Source organism: Spodoptera frugiperda, chromosome 3 (assembly GCF_023101765.2).
Source record: "Spodoptera frugiperda isolate SF20-4 chromosome 3, AGI-APGP_CSIRO_Sfru_2.0, whole genome shotgun sequence".
NCBI classification, from domain to species: Eukaryota; Metazoa; Arthropoda; class Insecta; order Lepidoptera; family Noctuidae; genus Spodoptera; species Spodoptera frugiperda.
Genome location: NC_064214.1, coordinates 9,580,412 through 9,598,004, shown reverse-complemented (window position 1 = coordinate 9,598,004; position 17,593 = coordinate 9,580,412). Strand labels below are relative to the sequence as shown.

General features: G+C 35.5%; 1 protein-coding gene across 5 annotated transcripts in view; it reads left to right on the top strand.

Annotated features, from left to right (window-relative positions):
• Positions 1 to 7,590: 7,590 nt before the first annotated feature.
• Positions 7,591 to 17,593, top strand: part of LOC118274055 (limbic system-associated membrane protein-like) — a 66,173-nt gene continuing 56,170 nt past the window's right edge. Inside the window, exons 1-2 of one of the 5 annotated variants that reach the window (XM_050705078.1) lie at positions 7,591 to 7,734; positions 8,857 to 9,226. In XM_050705078.1, the coding sequence (XP_050561035.1) occupies positions 9,154 to 9,226 (73 nt within the window). In that variant the 5' untranslated portion in view covers positions 7,591 to 7,734; positions 8,857 to 9,153. Of the gene's footprint in view, positions 7,838 to 8,856; positions 9,227 to 17,593 lie in introns of all 5 variants that reach the window. The other 4 variants (XM_050705076.1, XM_050705075.1, XM_035591410.2 and 1 more) reach the window with 4 other exon arrangements.

The following is a 17,593-nucleotide window of genomic DNA, read 5'->3' as shown; positions in this document are numbered from 1 at the left end:
TCCGTAGTTGCCACGGAACTAACACCCGAAATATTACAATGTATAACATATTGCTACATAGTTGACTAAGACACTGGTGTATATGATACAAAAGGCACCAATGAAACTTGTTTTGACATATAATAGCTGAAAGTTTGGTAGTTAGCGCGCCTAGAACATAATGTCGCCGAACAAGTTATTTGCTTAAAGCGTTTTATTAGGTCGGCTTGCAATTAATGAACTATTTCCATAATAAAAAAGTAAGAATCTAAATTCATGAATATGTGAATGGTTTATCTAAAGAATTCTTTATTTTATTTATGTTATAAGCCGGTGAACGAGCTGACGCATTACCTAATTAAGCAGTCGCCGTCGTCGATTGACAACCAAAACACCAGAGGCGTTTCAAGTGTGTTGCCGGTATTTTGGAGGTTAGGAATTTAAGGATTGTAAGGGAATTGGAAAGATTGAGAAGGGAGATAGTTGGGCCTCTGGTGATCTCAATCACACAATTAAACACAACGCAAGCGTTGTTTCACGTCGGTTTTCTGTGAGGCCGTAGTATCACTCCGGTCAAGCCGACACATGGCTCTCCCATACTTGAAAATTAGACTGAGTGTATCGAAATTCAATAACTTTTGTTTGAGATGAAGATTATAATATCATTTTTATAGTAGTAAACGAACCTATACTTACACAAGTTTGTTCATTGTGACATTTCTGTTATCACAAGTGTAGTTGCTTTATCTTTTATTCATTGATAAATATTGAATTTAAATATAAGGAAATTAATTAGATTACTTATTGTTATCATTTAGCAGGAAGACTAAAGGAAAAATGTTGTTTACCGTACTTTATCTGAATTATCTACGAACAGAAACACATATCTGTATAATAATATTTAGATTATAATTGTTGACGTATTCGATAATTTATTGTTCAAGTTAGAACAAGATTCATTACGTTTAATAAAAAATCATCGACTTCTCATGGGGGCAGTTCGTTGAGGTTAAATACTGGAGGCCCAAATCTCCTCTTCTCAATCTTCCCAATCGCCGATTTAAATTAAATTCACCGATTCCCCAACAATCCTTAAATTCTTAATCCCCAAAAGGCCGGCAACGCACTTGTAACTCCTCTGGTGTTTCAAATGTCCATTGGCGGCGGCGACTGACTACCATCAGATAATACGTCTGCTCGTTTATGGCGTGTTCCATAAAAAAATATAATGTATTTTCATAATATTTACGTCAACCATTTTTATACATCTCTTAACCGCTGCTCACTGATCGCTTGTCCCACTCATTGCGGTCCACACCTGCCCACGGTGTGTAGATACGAGTCTCAGAGCACTTACACACTGCCCTTGTTCTAATGACCAAAGTTTTCAGCGCTACCAACTTAATATATACAAAATTACCATAGCTACCTATAATATGGAGGCTTAATGGTGCTTATGTAATAGAACATTAGTATCAAATTGACTTTTGAGCTCATAATGTTGTGTACCTGATTTCTAAATACTCGTATGTTATCGTGTTTGGTTTGTTACTGTGTTAATGTGTGTTGGTGTTATTTTGTGTGTATGCACGCCTATTGGGGGCTGGTTATATTGTTAGTTGTGTTAAAGAGGTGAGGTTGTTAATTTTTGATACATACTACTAATAGGTATATTTAAATTTGATTGTTGTATTTTCAAAATTTTTGGTTTCTAAAATGGTCGTGTAACATTGTGAATGGTGCTCGTATTTAGGGAATTCATTATCAAATTATTTAGGGAAATTCTCGTTTATTTAATAATAATAAATATAAACTTTATTGTACACCTCTTACAATTCAGACAAATAAATATAAGTAGCGCTAAGTGGATGGTAGGGTACAAAGGCGGCAATTTATTTACTTCAAATAATTTTTCGAAATCAATTTTTGGGATAATATTCCTTAGAGGAATATATTCCGCGCGTGTTTCGAAGTGCCGTCAAAACATCACCATGTAGGGATGATGCCTGTTCCGAACCTGCGGACTACCTAGCCTACCTAAGGTTCACCGGGGCTCCGGCTCGAAAAGCAGGAGTTGGCAGAAGTAGTCATTGGATGATTTCTGACTTTCAAAAGAAGCCATACTTATTAACAAATATATCTTAACTAATTAGGCCAATGAATTTTAAGTCAGGTAAATAAATTTTTGTCAACATACATACATAATTAATAATTTATTTATGTATTTTCTCATCATCAATTTTACAGAGTCACATGAATATTAAACACTTAATAGAGAATGGTGTCTGTGATAGGTAATACCTGTGATACAGAACTTTCTTAACATAGAAATATCACAAGGCTTCGGCAAGTATTTCAGGTAAAACATAGGTTAGTAATACCTACTGACCACATTGTAAGTGGTTTTGTATGTACGTTGGTTGTGTTTTGTGAGTCAAGTCAAACGAGTTGGGCCTAACTCGTAAACAATGAAGCAACTACTGCTTTACGAGCTTCGAACCTAACACGATACTAGAGTTTACTTTTTGCGTTATTAGGTGGTTAAATGGTACGTTTTAAATGGTTGGTTGTTTGTGAACTAATAGGAGGGGCTTAGGTTTAGAGGCTAAAGTTAAATTGTGTTTTTATGTTGATGAATAGGGGAGTATTAGACGAGTATTTTTTCTTTTTATACACAAAATTAAATACGTTCGAGGTAATATTTTTCTGTTTTGTTTTTTTTTAATCATTGCCCCACACTAGGATTTTCTCATGTGTCGTGGGTACGTTTACAAACATACAAGTTCACATACACATGACACTCAGACCCGAAATAAAAATTTGTGAATGTGAAACAGTTGATCGGTGCGGGAATCGAAACCGCTACATATTGCGGGGCAGCCGTTTGCGGGAACGTTTGTTTCATTGGTTAACTAACCAATCAATCAACATTGATTCGAAATATCATGTAACGTCACGATTTACTTCATTTTATAGGGTACAGTGACGTAGCGAGTGACTTCTAAACTTAACTCCATTTTATCTAAGTATTCTAACCTTATGTATATGCCATAAAAGCGATACCTTCCTCAACTTTTTTTGAAGTTCAAAAGTGCCTTCCTGGTCTTTTCGAAATAAATAATTTTGACTTCGACTTTGACTAACTTGTGTCACTGAATCATCTTCATAAATAAATACCACGTAATACCTATTTTTCATACCGATTCATATTAATTGAGTACATTAATAAACTACACTTAAGACCGTGCGTAATAGCGGTATGACACGCAACGCTCTTCATATTTCTGCGAACAAAATTGTTTGAGAAACTATTTTTGTTCCAGGAGTGACCTTGAACATATTATTGTGACGTCAAATTGATGTTGTGAATGAAAAGTACTTGAAATTAACACGTGTATGTAATATGGAGATTGTTTACATAAAGGTTTGGTTGTTTGTGCCACTTACTTACCTAGAATTTATGTACCAGGTAAAGACACACTTTTCAGCAGTTAAGTTATGAGTTTTACTTAATAGGGGTCAAATTTGGTGATTGACTCCGTGTTTTTAGAGTGTTACTACGCCAATCGATTGATTGCTGGTAGATGGCATCGGTGGACGTAGATCGATTAACTTTGAAACGTAATTTAGTAGAAATTATCGATCGACGTTAACTAATCCATTCTACCATCGATCGATGGCATCTACCGGCTATCGATCAAATATGGTTGTAAATAGTATTTTTCCGTAAGGAACATGCTTGAAAACCGTCCTTGAAAGCGTCCTAATATTACTGCTCCCCTAGGTATTATACCCGCGAAACCTTGATCAGCAATCGCATTTGAGAACACTCGATAGTATGTACTTTTATCTAATTCGAAAATCTTATGGAAAAATCCACATTTTTCATTCTGCAGTCACTTAACAAACTACTAAACCCACACTAACACAATACCACACACACACATCAACTGAGCCCAAACACCAAACGCATCTCAAAGATGGCGTCCTCCATTTAATCAAATGACGTCATTAACATTCTTAAAGCTTGATCCACACTAGCGTCTTGAGCTATAACTCAAACGCACCGCAACGGCAAATCCTGCTCATTAGTCGTCTCGGCCCACTAATGTGTCCTCGTCCTATAAAGTGGCTTAGAAGCTTCATGTCGTGTACTCCACTCCTGTCATAAGCGTTAATGTTATGTGAAATGATAATGGGGAATGAGTGAAGAATATTTTAGTAACTAACTGGTTTTGTCTTCGTCTTACTTGCTTAGTTAGTTCCGTGTTTGTAGGTTGAAAGCGTCGCAAATTTTTGGTTAGGGTAGGTTTTGTGGTATTTTCTGTAGATAACTTTCATAAATAAATAAAGTCTTTTGCTCTACCTTGTCCAAAAGAACCCTTTCCCAATCTTCCCAATCCCCGATTCCCGAACAACCCTTAAAATCCTAGCCCCCAAACCCCCACTTGTAACGCCTCTGGTGTTTCGGGTGTCTATGGGGATTGCTTACCATCAGGTGATCCTCGTCCGTCTGTCGATCTTCTGCTTGTTTACCGGCTTATACCATAAAAAACCACTGTAAAATGTACACTGTACAAATTCCATCACCGTACCGATAGATGGTGCTAGTAGTCATGGTATCTAAACTATTTCTAATTTAGGGATATTAAGAATTTAAATGCTCAATATTCAATCAACGAGGTAGTAACTTGTATAATATTGGAAATATTACTAAGTAAAATAAAGACGAAGGTAAGTTTATGTGGGTGCGTGACGATCTCCGGCCACCGTAAGTGCGGGTCTGCGGACGGCGAGCAAGGGTAGCTCGCCGCCCGACCAGAACCAGACCCGTGCGTGCGGCGCGTTGCGTTCCGCGCGCGCCTCAAAGAGCCATCAGACCACCACAGATGGGGCCCAGTAGGGCTGATGCTTAATCCGGAGCTGCGGACTACCTAGCGGGTTTACCGGGGCTCCGGCTCGACAAGCAGGAGTAGGAACGGGGTGGTTTTTAGTCAGTAAGAGTCTGACACTCCCTCTCGCTTTGCCCTGGCGAGAGAAGTCATTGGATGATTTTCCCCCGGTGAAAAAAAAAAAAACCGACGTTTATGTGGGTGTTCTTTATACTAATAGGTAGGAACTGTTAGTCAATAAAGGTAATAATTGCTTGCGACTCACAGGAGACTATTACATTGGCCTTTTCACTTTGACACTTGATATTTAAAGATGAAGTTAAGCTGAAAATAAATGCTTATTGAAGGTTTATTTTTATACTGTTATTAGTGTCAACTATTTAAATACTTTCTAATGAAGTACTTAACAAAATATATGTCTTATTATTTGAACTATTTCTATAAAAACCCCCATCCCACACATTTCATAGAAATCACGCACAATATACCATCAAACGAGACGGCTGTAAGTCCTAGCTCATTAGTGCTTGCTCTCATACGCTTTGTGGTGATATGTGGCGCAATCTTGTTCGTCAAGTATGATTGTAACGTTTCTTGTGGGTAACTGCTCCTCATGAGACTCACGTAATTGTTGCATATGAATTATTATGAGTGATGCAAGCTGTACAATGTATATGCCCTTTTTTGTAGAGATAGGTGAAAATTAATAACTTAATAAGCTAAGGCTTTAAAGGTATTCTGGAAGGGTTTTGGGTGGAAACTCGAAACCTACTAAGGGTAGAGAATATATGTGTATTACCAGTAGAAGTATTCATATACTTTTATATATCTGCAATTTGTATATTGTTTTCCCTTGTATACTTTAATCTGCATACCCTATAGGTCAGATTGGAAGATAATGCCAATGACATTAAGTCCGCCTTGTGTACGATTGTGCATAAAGCTAAATAAATACATATTTTTACAGTGATTGGACAGCAGTGCTCTCTAATAAACCTGAATCCTTTAAATTGTAATCTGTAACCTGTCTGCTAGGCGTAGAAATCTATATATTAATACGTGATGCAAAAATTTTGGACCGCTTTTTACGAAAATTGCGCGGACGTAGGAGCATAAAATTTGGTACACTTATAGTTTATGTGTAGGAGAAGTGCAGCACGCTAATATTTTTCAAAAATAATGCTTATAAAATACATTAAATCAATAAATAAAACATTACACACACATGCATAGTATCTGATCGTATTTGACAAAACGTCAAAATCGATAGACATTGCGATGATATTGACGTCTCATATGAATAGAGTTTTATAAAAGAGTTTGTTTGAGTTTGAGTTAAATAAAAATTATCCTTGAACGTATGTTAAGTCGTATTGTATATGGTTGAATTTCAACCACTAGGCGACCACTAGTAATGACAAAACCTCCTAATAATATGAGACTCATAGTCCAGCAGTTGACTTTTGAAATGTTTATGTCACAGTTCATTTGAAAGTGGTTCATTTTTTTCTTTGATTGGTGATAATCATCCGATGACTTCTCCCGTCTTGGGTGAGGCCTGAGGGAGTGTCAGACTCTTACTGTCGAGAAACTACCCCATATCTTACTCCTGCTTTTCGAGCCGGAGCCCCGGTAATCCGCTAGGCAGTCCGCAGAGCCTTGAGCTAATACAACATTCCAAGCTATTGAATAAAATCAATATGTTTGTATACAGTGAGCGACGATCAAAATTAAGTAATAAGTTTTTTTATTATGTTATTATAATAATTACATTTAGACAAAACTAATAGTTCTGATAACTTCAAAGAGTTCTTTGTTCTTTGTACATGTGTACTATAGAATGAGTAATTTACTTGTAAACTTATGTTTCGGCTTTTATTGAACTACGGACCTTAAGTTCAAAGCCTTTGGCCCTTCCAAGAAAGTGTTCGTCGTATGTTTGTCCTAACATCAAAAATTCATAGCAATACCCACAAGATTAGTATGAATATTTGATTGTATTTGCTTGCGATAAAATATAGCCATAGTTGGGACTGCCCAAAATTATTTGATATGTAATTTTCAGTTCTATTTTTTTAATAATAGAGTTTACGTTTCGTTGTTGGAGTTCGTACTGAAATTTTTAAAGCGTAATTGTCTTTAACGAACATTGGTTATAACTTTAATGGTTATGATTGTATTTTTTTTTTGTTAATTTGTATTAGAGGTGTGAGTGTGATGACACCAATTTACCGGTCGATGTGGAGGTTTTTGTTAAGACAATGTCACGCCTTTTATTCCACTGTACAATAAACACCCAATTTTCACGTATAATAATCGTCTATAATCGTATAATAATCTGCTTGTTAGATTGACAAAATAATCTGTTAGTAGTATCGTCGTCGATATACAATTATAAGAATACGTATTCGTTATCTTTGTAATCCTCTAGTACAAAAAAGCACAAGACAGTCATTAAAACAGCAAGCCGTTTCTTGCAGTTCCATTCCAGTCGTCATTCCTTTGTACACAGACACGTTTGCAGCAAAGCATTCAGCTTCACGCAAGAAATCCAAACATACTTTGTGACACAAAACGGAACAGACAAAAATGACACATTCGTATTCCTATTCACTCAAAAGACGCAATGTATAACGGTTTGAACGATAACCTTTTCATGACGTAGAGGGGGCTACGCCGTAGCTGTGTGCTACGCGCTACATTCCAGTTTGCTACGAGACCCCGAGCCGGGCGGTCGTGTCACGTTCCCCGTAGCGCTACGCCGCGATGTCCGCGTAAATTACAAGTTGTGTATTTTAAATGAAAGTTACCGGCTTTAAATGAAAGGGTGCTTTCATTGAGTGTGTAATAGTGAACAGTGGTGGTTAGACGCTAAAATAGAATTGTACATATTTTCTTTTTGTGTGAGTCGTTTCTTAAAGCTCCGTTGTGTTCATTTATTTCAAACAAAGATGTGAACGTCTTGGGTGCTTTTTCTTTTTTACTAATGATGAAAAAATGTGTTCTTCTCTTCAGTGAAATACTGAAAGCGCTTTGTTCAAATACAACTAAACCGTAATTTAGGTCTTACTTTTCGATTAAGTTAGTTGCGGGTACTGACTCAATTCAACTTTGAGGAGAATTCTATCTCAAACTTGGAGTTAGGACTTGGTCTATAGTTTCTGAGAAATCTCTATCGCAGTATAAATCGATTAAACATAAAATAGGTATCTATATTACAACAACAATTTTTACATACATAAAGTATTCTGTTTTTGCAAAAGCAACTCTATAATACTTTAAAATGTTGATAAATTGGTACAAATTACATTGAATTTTCAATATTGTACTCAAAGTAACAACAAAGGAAAGGCTTCATTTATTCAGGCAGTCAATTAGAGACCGATTAATTATTGAACTGTAATAGTTTTCAAGTAATTAGAAACACTACAACTTGTAATATTCTGAGTGAATTGTTTGTTTGGTTCTATTTATAGTACGTAGACGTTCGTAAGAAACATTGTAATTTACAAATCAAAATAATGTTTAACGTCTTTTTTTTAATTATATTCACTAAATAATAACAAGAATTATGACTAAAACATTTTACACTTTGAAATTAAAATGACCATACGAAACATATAAAATAAATAAAAACTAACTTAAAGCGTCGAAAAAATTGTCCTCATCGGAGTCGTGAGGTAGAGTGCCTAAAAGACTGGCAGCATTGCCACGTTGATTAGCAATGATTAACCTTTGGCTAAGGAAGTAGCCAGTATTTACGTATTGTACATCAGAATGGATAGTATAGCTTTTAATAGTAATTTGCACTCAAATTAGCCTCTATCAATTGTTGATGCTCAAGGTTTTAACATTTAGGAAGGTGATTGCTTATTCAGCATAGGAAATACTAAAGATGCTACAGTCATAACTAGTTTAAAACACTTTGTAACGTAATTTTTACTTAAAAATATTTCTGTACTAAACCAATTACATTTGTTCATAGATATTTTCTAATATCAACACAGCGCCTCAACACGCAATTACAACGTCGACATATTATTTTAAAAAGCAAAAAAGCACCACACGCTGTACATAGCAAAAAAAAAAAAAAATAATAAAAGTCGACACGTAAGCAAACACGCGTCCGCCGTAAAAAAACAAATGAAAGAGTGCAGAGATTAAATGAATCGTGACTGAAATTAAATGAACGTTTGTTTTTAAATGAAAGAACACGATATAAAAGTGACTTTAAGTGTAAAATGTACTGTTTTGGGTGAAATCGAATGTTGATCGGAACGGCATGAAGAACGGAAAGACTTACTTCTGGTCTATGCTCCAGGCCTTAGCATTATTACCTACTATGGCTTTAAAAGGTGAGTAACAATAATACTAGTAACATAACAATAAAACATCACTTTGATTACTTATCTACTTATTTCTAAAGATAAGTAGATCGTGTCTTCCTCGTTGGTCGAGTGGTCGCAAGTGCGACTGCTGGACAAGAGGTTTCGGGTTCAATTCCCGTGTCGGGCAAAGTTTTATTGGTCTTTATACGACTTTTTGTAAATTTCTCAGTTGTAGAATGAAGTCTGGAATTGTGTTCCAGTTTATGGTAATAGGTGCATAGGCACATTATAAGGGACTTGTTGTACAGTGTAATGTGACATTACGTGCCGAAATGTGTACCTCTGCCTACCCCTTTGGGGGATAGAAAGCGTGATGATTATCTCTATTAAAAATTAAGCCTCCTCTTAAATCTCCTCGTAATCCTCTTTTCCCCAGTTATGTTACTAAACTACTATTAAAAACAACATAGGTTTTTTTAAGGTAACATAACTGATATTGAGTTGATGTAGTTATAGTATTAATCTTACAAAATATATTGTGTTTATTGTCAAACAAAATAACATATTGAGAATCTTATACTTATTAAATCCAAACATAAAACTTCCTACCACAACTACATAAGAAAAACAGTAGTTTCTAAATATATCTAGGTAATTTCGCTCTTGATACACCTGGCATAATTTCTCAGCCGTCTTTTATGGCTCCCAGAGGACGCTTGTAAAAGATACGAGAGTTAAGCACGTATGTTAACCGAACCAAGGATTAAGTGCTTAATTTTATCCATACTCATATTTTTAAATGTTTGAGCAAACTAGTTTCCTTATATTTTATTTATATAGATATAGATAAATATTTGAGGTTTTTAAAAGTTAGACCTGTATGGGGATATGATGCGCGATTAACCGACGTTCTGAACCAATTTTGATACTCGTTTTCATGTATGTATGTATGTATGATTATCAATGACTCAGGAGACTCAGTTCTTTAAGGATATTTACCTGACTATAAAATTTACGCTCGAATAGTAAATTGCTGATAAATTTTAAGTTGTAAGACTTTAATATAGTGCTATCTCTGTCATGTTTATAATTAGAATGTTCTAAACAGAACTATTTTCTGAGTAGCGTCTTAAAATTGTGTAGCGTTTGAGTATTCGGACATTACTACGTCGCGTTCATAATGATCTCGTTTTCAAAATAGAATGACATTTTCCACCACGTTATGACCTCTTGTTTTAAAAACGTGGGTTTCGTAATTCAAGACTGGCTAGTGCTGAAAATCATATAATCATAGTCAGACATATCCACACTTTTAACCTAAAACGTTAAAGACAGACAGACCCACGACACAAGACGTAGTATAAACTTAAACTCAAACTTATTCATTAACGCCAAGCTTTTCGGCGGCAGTTAAAATTCATATCTTATTAACTAAGCTAAGAACCACTTACAAACTAACTCGTAACTTAGTCGAGCTTAATTATTATATAAACCGCACCTAATATAAGTGCTTCTTAATTTTTGGATTATCCCTCTAATTGATTTTCATTGAGTGCTTCGTCGATTTCTTTGATTATGTCTTAAGTTCTATTTCTTTGTGAATTTAGAAATCTTTTTAGGTTTTCTTGTCTAGATTTACACTTTCAATATCATCAAAGTCAAAGTCAAAGTCTGTATATATTTATAAGTCGGAAAAGTCACATTGGTACTTGCCGTTGGTGGGTTTCGAAACTGCAATCTCATGCATGAGAAGCGTGCGTTTTGACCCTCTGGGCCAACACGATACTTTGATTAGTTATGTAACTCTGATTACGTTAAAGGAAATACGTACAAACGTGATGATACGATATTGATACATAATCTTTTTTATGATAAGATTTATATCTGAACTTGATTAATATATCTTGATTATAAATTAATTAATTTAACATAATCAGTGCTGATCAGTGCTTTACGTGTTGTTTTTAAATAACAAAGTCAAAGTCAAAGCATTTATTTCAAATAATCCTAAATTAGGCAGTTTTGAAACGTCACAAGAAATGCACTGCTTCTTCAAAACCCCCGATTCCCCAACAGGCCTTAAATTCCTAACTCCCAAAAAGTTTTATAACGCCTCTGCATCTAAAAAATTGACACAAAGCAAAAACGAAGCAACACTTCTTTATTTAAACTCTTACTTTAACCATAGAAGTAACTTCATTTACAAATTACCTCACAGTTACCTACAAATATTCTTAGCAAATTTTTCCCTCAATAATTTAACGAACTGTCAACCATAGAACTAGCCACGTCCGTTCAATATTTCATACTACAAGTGACAGGTAATGACACCTATTTCCCCCCTCCCCCCACTACCAACGTTACGCACGTTCGAACCTGTTATAAATCTACGGTTCCATGTTTTCTGTAATCGGACGAGATTGTGCTGCAATTTCTACTTTGTGTTATTGTATTTATAGTTGCAATTTCATTGAACTGGAAAACTATGAACGGGTATTATTGTATTGAGTTGTTAGTGTGATAATTGAATTTAGATTTATTGTACAAAGCAATAAAGTTGTTAATTGCTGTTGAGAGGCCTCTGGAAAATATCAGGCAATTAGTAGTATGGACTAGTGTTACCAAAACTATAATAAAAACCCCAACAACAGTGCCTAAACTGAGGATCATGGTCAAAACCAAATACACTTCTTGACATGGACGGAGTAAATTCGTCCATTTTTTTTAAATGGGAAAAGTCATCCAATGACTTCTCGCGCTCTAGGCGAGGCGATAGAGAGTGTTAAACTCTTATTGACTAAAAACCACCCCGCTCCTACTCCTGCCCTTAGAAAGTGCACTAGACACTTCAATCAACTCTCTGGGACACAAAACCTTAGCCCATAACAAACATCCGTACCTGCGGACAACGTAACATGTTACCTGGGCTCATAGCAAGAGAAGGAACGGGGTCTGACACTCCCTCTCGCCTCGCCCAAGGCGTGAGAAGTCATCGGATGATTTTTCCCCCTCAAAAAAAGCCTATAACAAACATACATACATAGCAACTACCATAACTTTACACACATAGTACAAAACTTCCTCTATCCTAATTCGCCTCCCAAACACGAACGAAGGCGTTTTTGTGTGAGCCCCATGGATTAGCATTCGGTGACAGGTGCAAACTGCCGCGGAACCGTCACACCGGCCTTGTTCATTTTATGTAACTTTATTTTATTGTTCTTTTAGACCTCTTTTGTTTATCGTTCACATTTATAAACGCCAATGTTTAGTGTATTGTTTTTAGAGAGTTTTTGACGAAGTAGTTGCGAGTATGAAGACTCTGGTTAGATTGCAGGGTTGGGAAAGCGTTGATGGATTTTGATATCTTTGTACATACATATTACATTACTGTAAAAATGTTGTATCAGTGTTGTATGATAACAGACTTTTTAGAGTGGATTTCGACACATATTCTATGAGTGAACGTAGCTCTCTACAATTTGATGGCGATAAAATGTATGTTTTACGTAGTTTTATGTAGCTTCTTTTAGAATTTGTATGGTTTTAGGATTATGGTGGTAAGGTTGGACAAAATATTCTTATCAGAACTATTTCAACATCCATTGACTTCTCCCGCTTTGGGTGCGGCGAGAGGGAGTGTCAGACTCTTACTAAGTATAAAGCATCCCGTTCCTACTCCTGCCTTTCGAGCCGGAGCCCCGGTAACCCGCTAGGTAGTCCGCAGCTCCGGGTCTAATCAGTACCTAATAGCACAAAGTGAGAAATAGTTTCCGGTGATTGGCGATTGGTTCACCCCAAATTATATAGGGGTTACTAACTTGTGTAAAGGGGTCATACTGAAAATACACATATTTCGAAATATTCAGGGCAAAAGCAGACGATTTTGTACCTTAGATGTAGACAATAAGTCATCATACCTTTAGATAAAGAAAGGTGGCTATATAAAAATAATAATAAGGTCCATTTCAGCTTAAGCTTTTCATCGCATCTTTTATATTTATTTAGCGACAAAAAGTGACACATTATCACCGTTTTAAAAGCTAAGCCTCCTAATCTTGCCATAAAGGGTTGACCAAAGGCTCGCACAACAAAGCGGGGCCAGCCCAAGAGAATAATATAGTAGCGAGGAGATTTGAGTTGTACCAAGTCAAACGCGATACCTGTTATTTCTGTAATTGTTCCATAAAAATAACAGTTATCAATAACTGTTACTTCCATTTCATTTTAATCTATTATAAATTGTGAAATGAAATTGTTGATTTGTTTTATGATGAAATTATTTATTTTTATTTTGCACTAACTAATCATTATTAAATTAAAGTATCTACTTGATGTTGACATTTCCTATCAGACTACTCTGAGAATGAAATGGAAGCAGATCACTTTGTAGTATATCTGTTAATTCTAATAACAGGTAATACTGTTGTTGGCTGTTATTTGAACTATGACTTATATTTGAGCTGTGATTTAATAGCGAGAAGAATTGCTATTCTGTATCTATAATACTTGTTAGTTGTACCAGCTTTTTTTTTGAGGGGGGAAAATCATCCAATGACTTTTCCCGCCCAAGGTGAGGCGGGAGGGAGTGTCAGACTCTTACTGACTAAAAACCACCCCGTTCCTTCTCCTGCATTGAACCGGAGCCCCGGTAATCTTTTACGTTGTCCGCAGCTCCGGTAGTTATACCAGCTTGAACAACTGTTATCTACTATCAGTATATTATAATATTTACTTATAACTGTGACGATAAACACATCACACGCCTAGTAATGAGGCATAGGATGGAATATTTTATTTTAATTAACTTAACGGAATTCTAAGAAGTTATAAAGGTATTTTTTTTAATGCCCAAAGCATTTTCACCTTTGATGGTGTGGTTTTTCTGTTTTATTTTTTATTTTACTCACCCAAATAGATATTGGATTTTAGTTGCTAGGTGGTCATGTTTGTAAAACATTATTTTTTGCTTGTAATATTGTCATACGTCGATTATAATGAACTGTAGGTATCTTTTTAAACTTATTGGCACCTATAGAAAACCCAGCAATAACACTTATCACCTTTAATTTACTTTTATGGAAAATCATCCCGAACTTGTGGCAAATGTTAAAGAAAGAGCAAGACATACACTGAAACCAGAAAATATACCAAAACACATCACTCAACACCTTAACATCCCACTACTGGGAATTTCTAAATCAATATACCCAACTATTCCATCATAATATCTATAGAAATTATAATAATTCAAATTGCCTTCACATACAAATGTCTCAAAGTTCCCAACTTCAGCGCTCGATTCGATTCGTACAAAAAAGTCCTAAAAACAAAGGATCATTTGTAAACTACCTGAAATTTTCAAACTTTCAAAACTAGGTTACAACTGAGAGACTTAGGTACTATAAAGTCGCCTCATCAATGATGCGCTATTGATAATGAAATATAGACTCTATTACTGAGTGCTTAGTCTTGATGTTGCTTACAAGAAGTTGTGGAGTGAATTATTTAAGAGAATTGATTACGGTAATGCTTTAAGTAAGGTGGAAGATATTTTTAAGTACAAGTCGATAGTGAATAGATAATTCAAGGTATGGAATTGATGCAGACATTCAACTAATTATGTCAGAAGTTTTGTCAGTCTCAAAACTTAGTTTTTCTATTCTAATGTTATTTATTAGTAGCTGTTGCTTGCGACTTCAACCGCGTAAATAAATTGCTGCGGACAAAATTTTAGGTCTTTATTTTTCCTAAAATAAAACATTTCTTCTAAAATACACGTAGCCTTAGTTACTCCTTAGCACATCAGCTACCAGCCAATAATAAAAGTCCCGACAAATCGGTCTAGCCATTTAGAGATTAGCCGGAACAAACAGACTGACAGACAGAGAAAAAAGTCATTTTGGTGTATGTATCGTATGTATATTCATAAGCATGTAATAAAAAGCAGTTATTTCAACATTACAAACAGACACTCCAATTTTATTAATCAGTCTATAATAATATAATATAGATTTCAAAACTGCAATTATCTATTCTACATACTTTCAAAGAATAATAAACTTTAATTAGAGCGTACTATTGTTAAATTTTGTTTACATCAAAAACAACAAATTTACACAAAAACAGCGATTAATCTTAAAATCCGCTGACTATTTACACATCAATGTTTAATCTATTGTTGGAAAACCGCCAAACAGAGTAATTTGTAGATAAATAATACATAGTTTTATACATAAATCATTTTATTCGATGTTAATTCACTTATTTTCATACAATTTGCTGTGGTTACATTTTAATGCGTTTAATGGACTGGGTGTACCGCATTTTCAACGATTTGTGCATTGTCTACTATTTTGTTGTGCGGACATTTAAATTCCTGAAGGGATTACTGACATTCCTCTCGCTTTAACCTATACTAGTTATTAATAAAACCTAAAAATGGTATGTAATAACATTTAGAATCTTTAGTGGAATTTTCAAATTATGTTAGTAGACCAGAATTTGTCGATTCGAATTATTTTTCGCTTCAAAATTGTTGTATTATTCTATAATATAAAAATTAGTTGGGTTTTCCTTCCTGACGCTTTAACTCCAGAACGCACGTTGCATTCTTGGAAAGGCTCCGTGAGGTTTATAACAAAATTCAGGAAAAATTCAAGAGAAAAGCAGGAAGACATGGAAAGTCATTGTTGGCGAAACTGACTTCGCGGGGTTTGCTAGTTTTACTTATAAATAAATTGTATCTACAAATAATTGACTATCTCTTGCTTATGGAAATGTGCCAAAATACTAAAAAATTACACGAAGTTAATCAAATAATCTTCATCATACATCTTACTGTATGGTTGGCTACTGAGCAACGTGGAGCGGGTTTGATTCCCGCACGAAACAACTCTTTGTCTGATACAAAAATAGTTGTTTCGAGTCTGGGTGTCATATCTATGTGAAATTGTAAGTTTATAAACGCACCCACGATACACAAAAATCCTAATGTAGGCAACATTTAAAAAAATCTATACATACAAAAAGTGGTACTGGTATCACTTTACACTCTAACAACATATAAAACAAACCATGAACTCCCAACTTCTACAATACTATCTAAGTAAATGTTATACCAAGTACCTATATATACTACTATGAATCAGAACTACATAGATCAACATCCCTAGATGTGGCAAACTTTGGTGTGATCAATGTAAATGAGAACGCTCCGGGAAGCTGTCAAAACACAGAGCAGTTAACCGCTTGTATTTGGTGAATTATAATGAGACTGGAAGAGGTAACGGAACTACACCCTTAGTATGAGTTTGCTTTACGTTTAAAGTAATCGAAACGACTGCCTCGTTGGTCGAGTGGTCGCAAGTGCGACTGTCGGACAAGGGGTCTCGGGTTCGATTCCCGGGTCGGGCAAAGTATTGCTGGGCTTTTTTCGGTTTTTCGAAAATTTCTCAGTACAGCACGGAGTCTGGAAATGTGCCCGGTATATGGCAATAGGCTCACCACCTATTACATGGGACTTACAACATAAATTGTGAAAAGTGGGTGTACATTGTAGTGGCATTACATACCATAACGTGCACCTCATCAGGTGAGATAGCGGCCAACCGTCGACCCATTAAGCGTAAAAAAAACCTCTACCTACCCCTAAGGGTACTGAGGGATGAAACATGGTTTCGTAAAATCTAGTGGGCTTTGAGGGTTAGACTGTATACTTGTAGATGATTAGGTTGGATTAGGCAATTGTAATAAACGCTATGTCTTGGTAGCCCGGAGGTTTAAGACGTCCGCTTCTCATACATGAGGGTTCGATGTCTACCAATAGCAAGTATCAATGTGACATTTTCCAAGTTTTATGTACTTTCTAAGATTATTTAAAAACCATTGATAAATGGTAAAGGTATCATTGTGTAGAAACCTGACTTTATGATTGTATGATTATAAGTTTGAAATCTCCAACCCGCATTGAGCAAGCGTGGTGTTTATTGTTCAAACCTTTTCCGTGTGAGAAAACGTCTTTGCTCAGCAGTGGCCACTTATAGGCTGTTGATGATGACGATGAATAAACCATTGACTTGCATTTTAAAGAGATCAAGTACAATAAACAACTAAATCTAAAATCTCTTCAATTCCTTTTCCTATGCGAATATTAATTCCTAGATCCCTTGTAGTCATAATTTCCTCAAAATGGCATGAAGTAGTTTTTATCAAAAAGAAACACGTCTCATACCTATTTTTGTTTTACAATAGAGTCATTATTAGATACCTTACGATATACAGGATGTTTGGCGCATGGATCGACACATTTTGTTTCAGAGATTTGGAAGGTCATTAACTACCTTTTACCCATGCGTCAATCACTCTGTATATCAGTCCCGCATCCGCAAAACA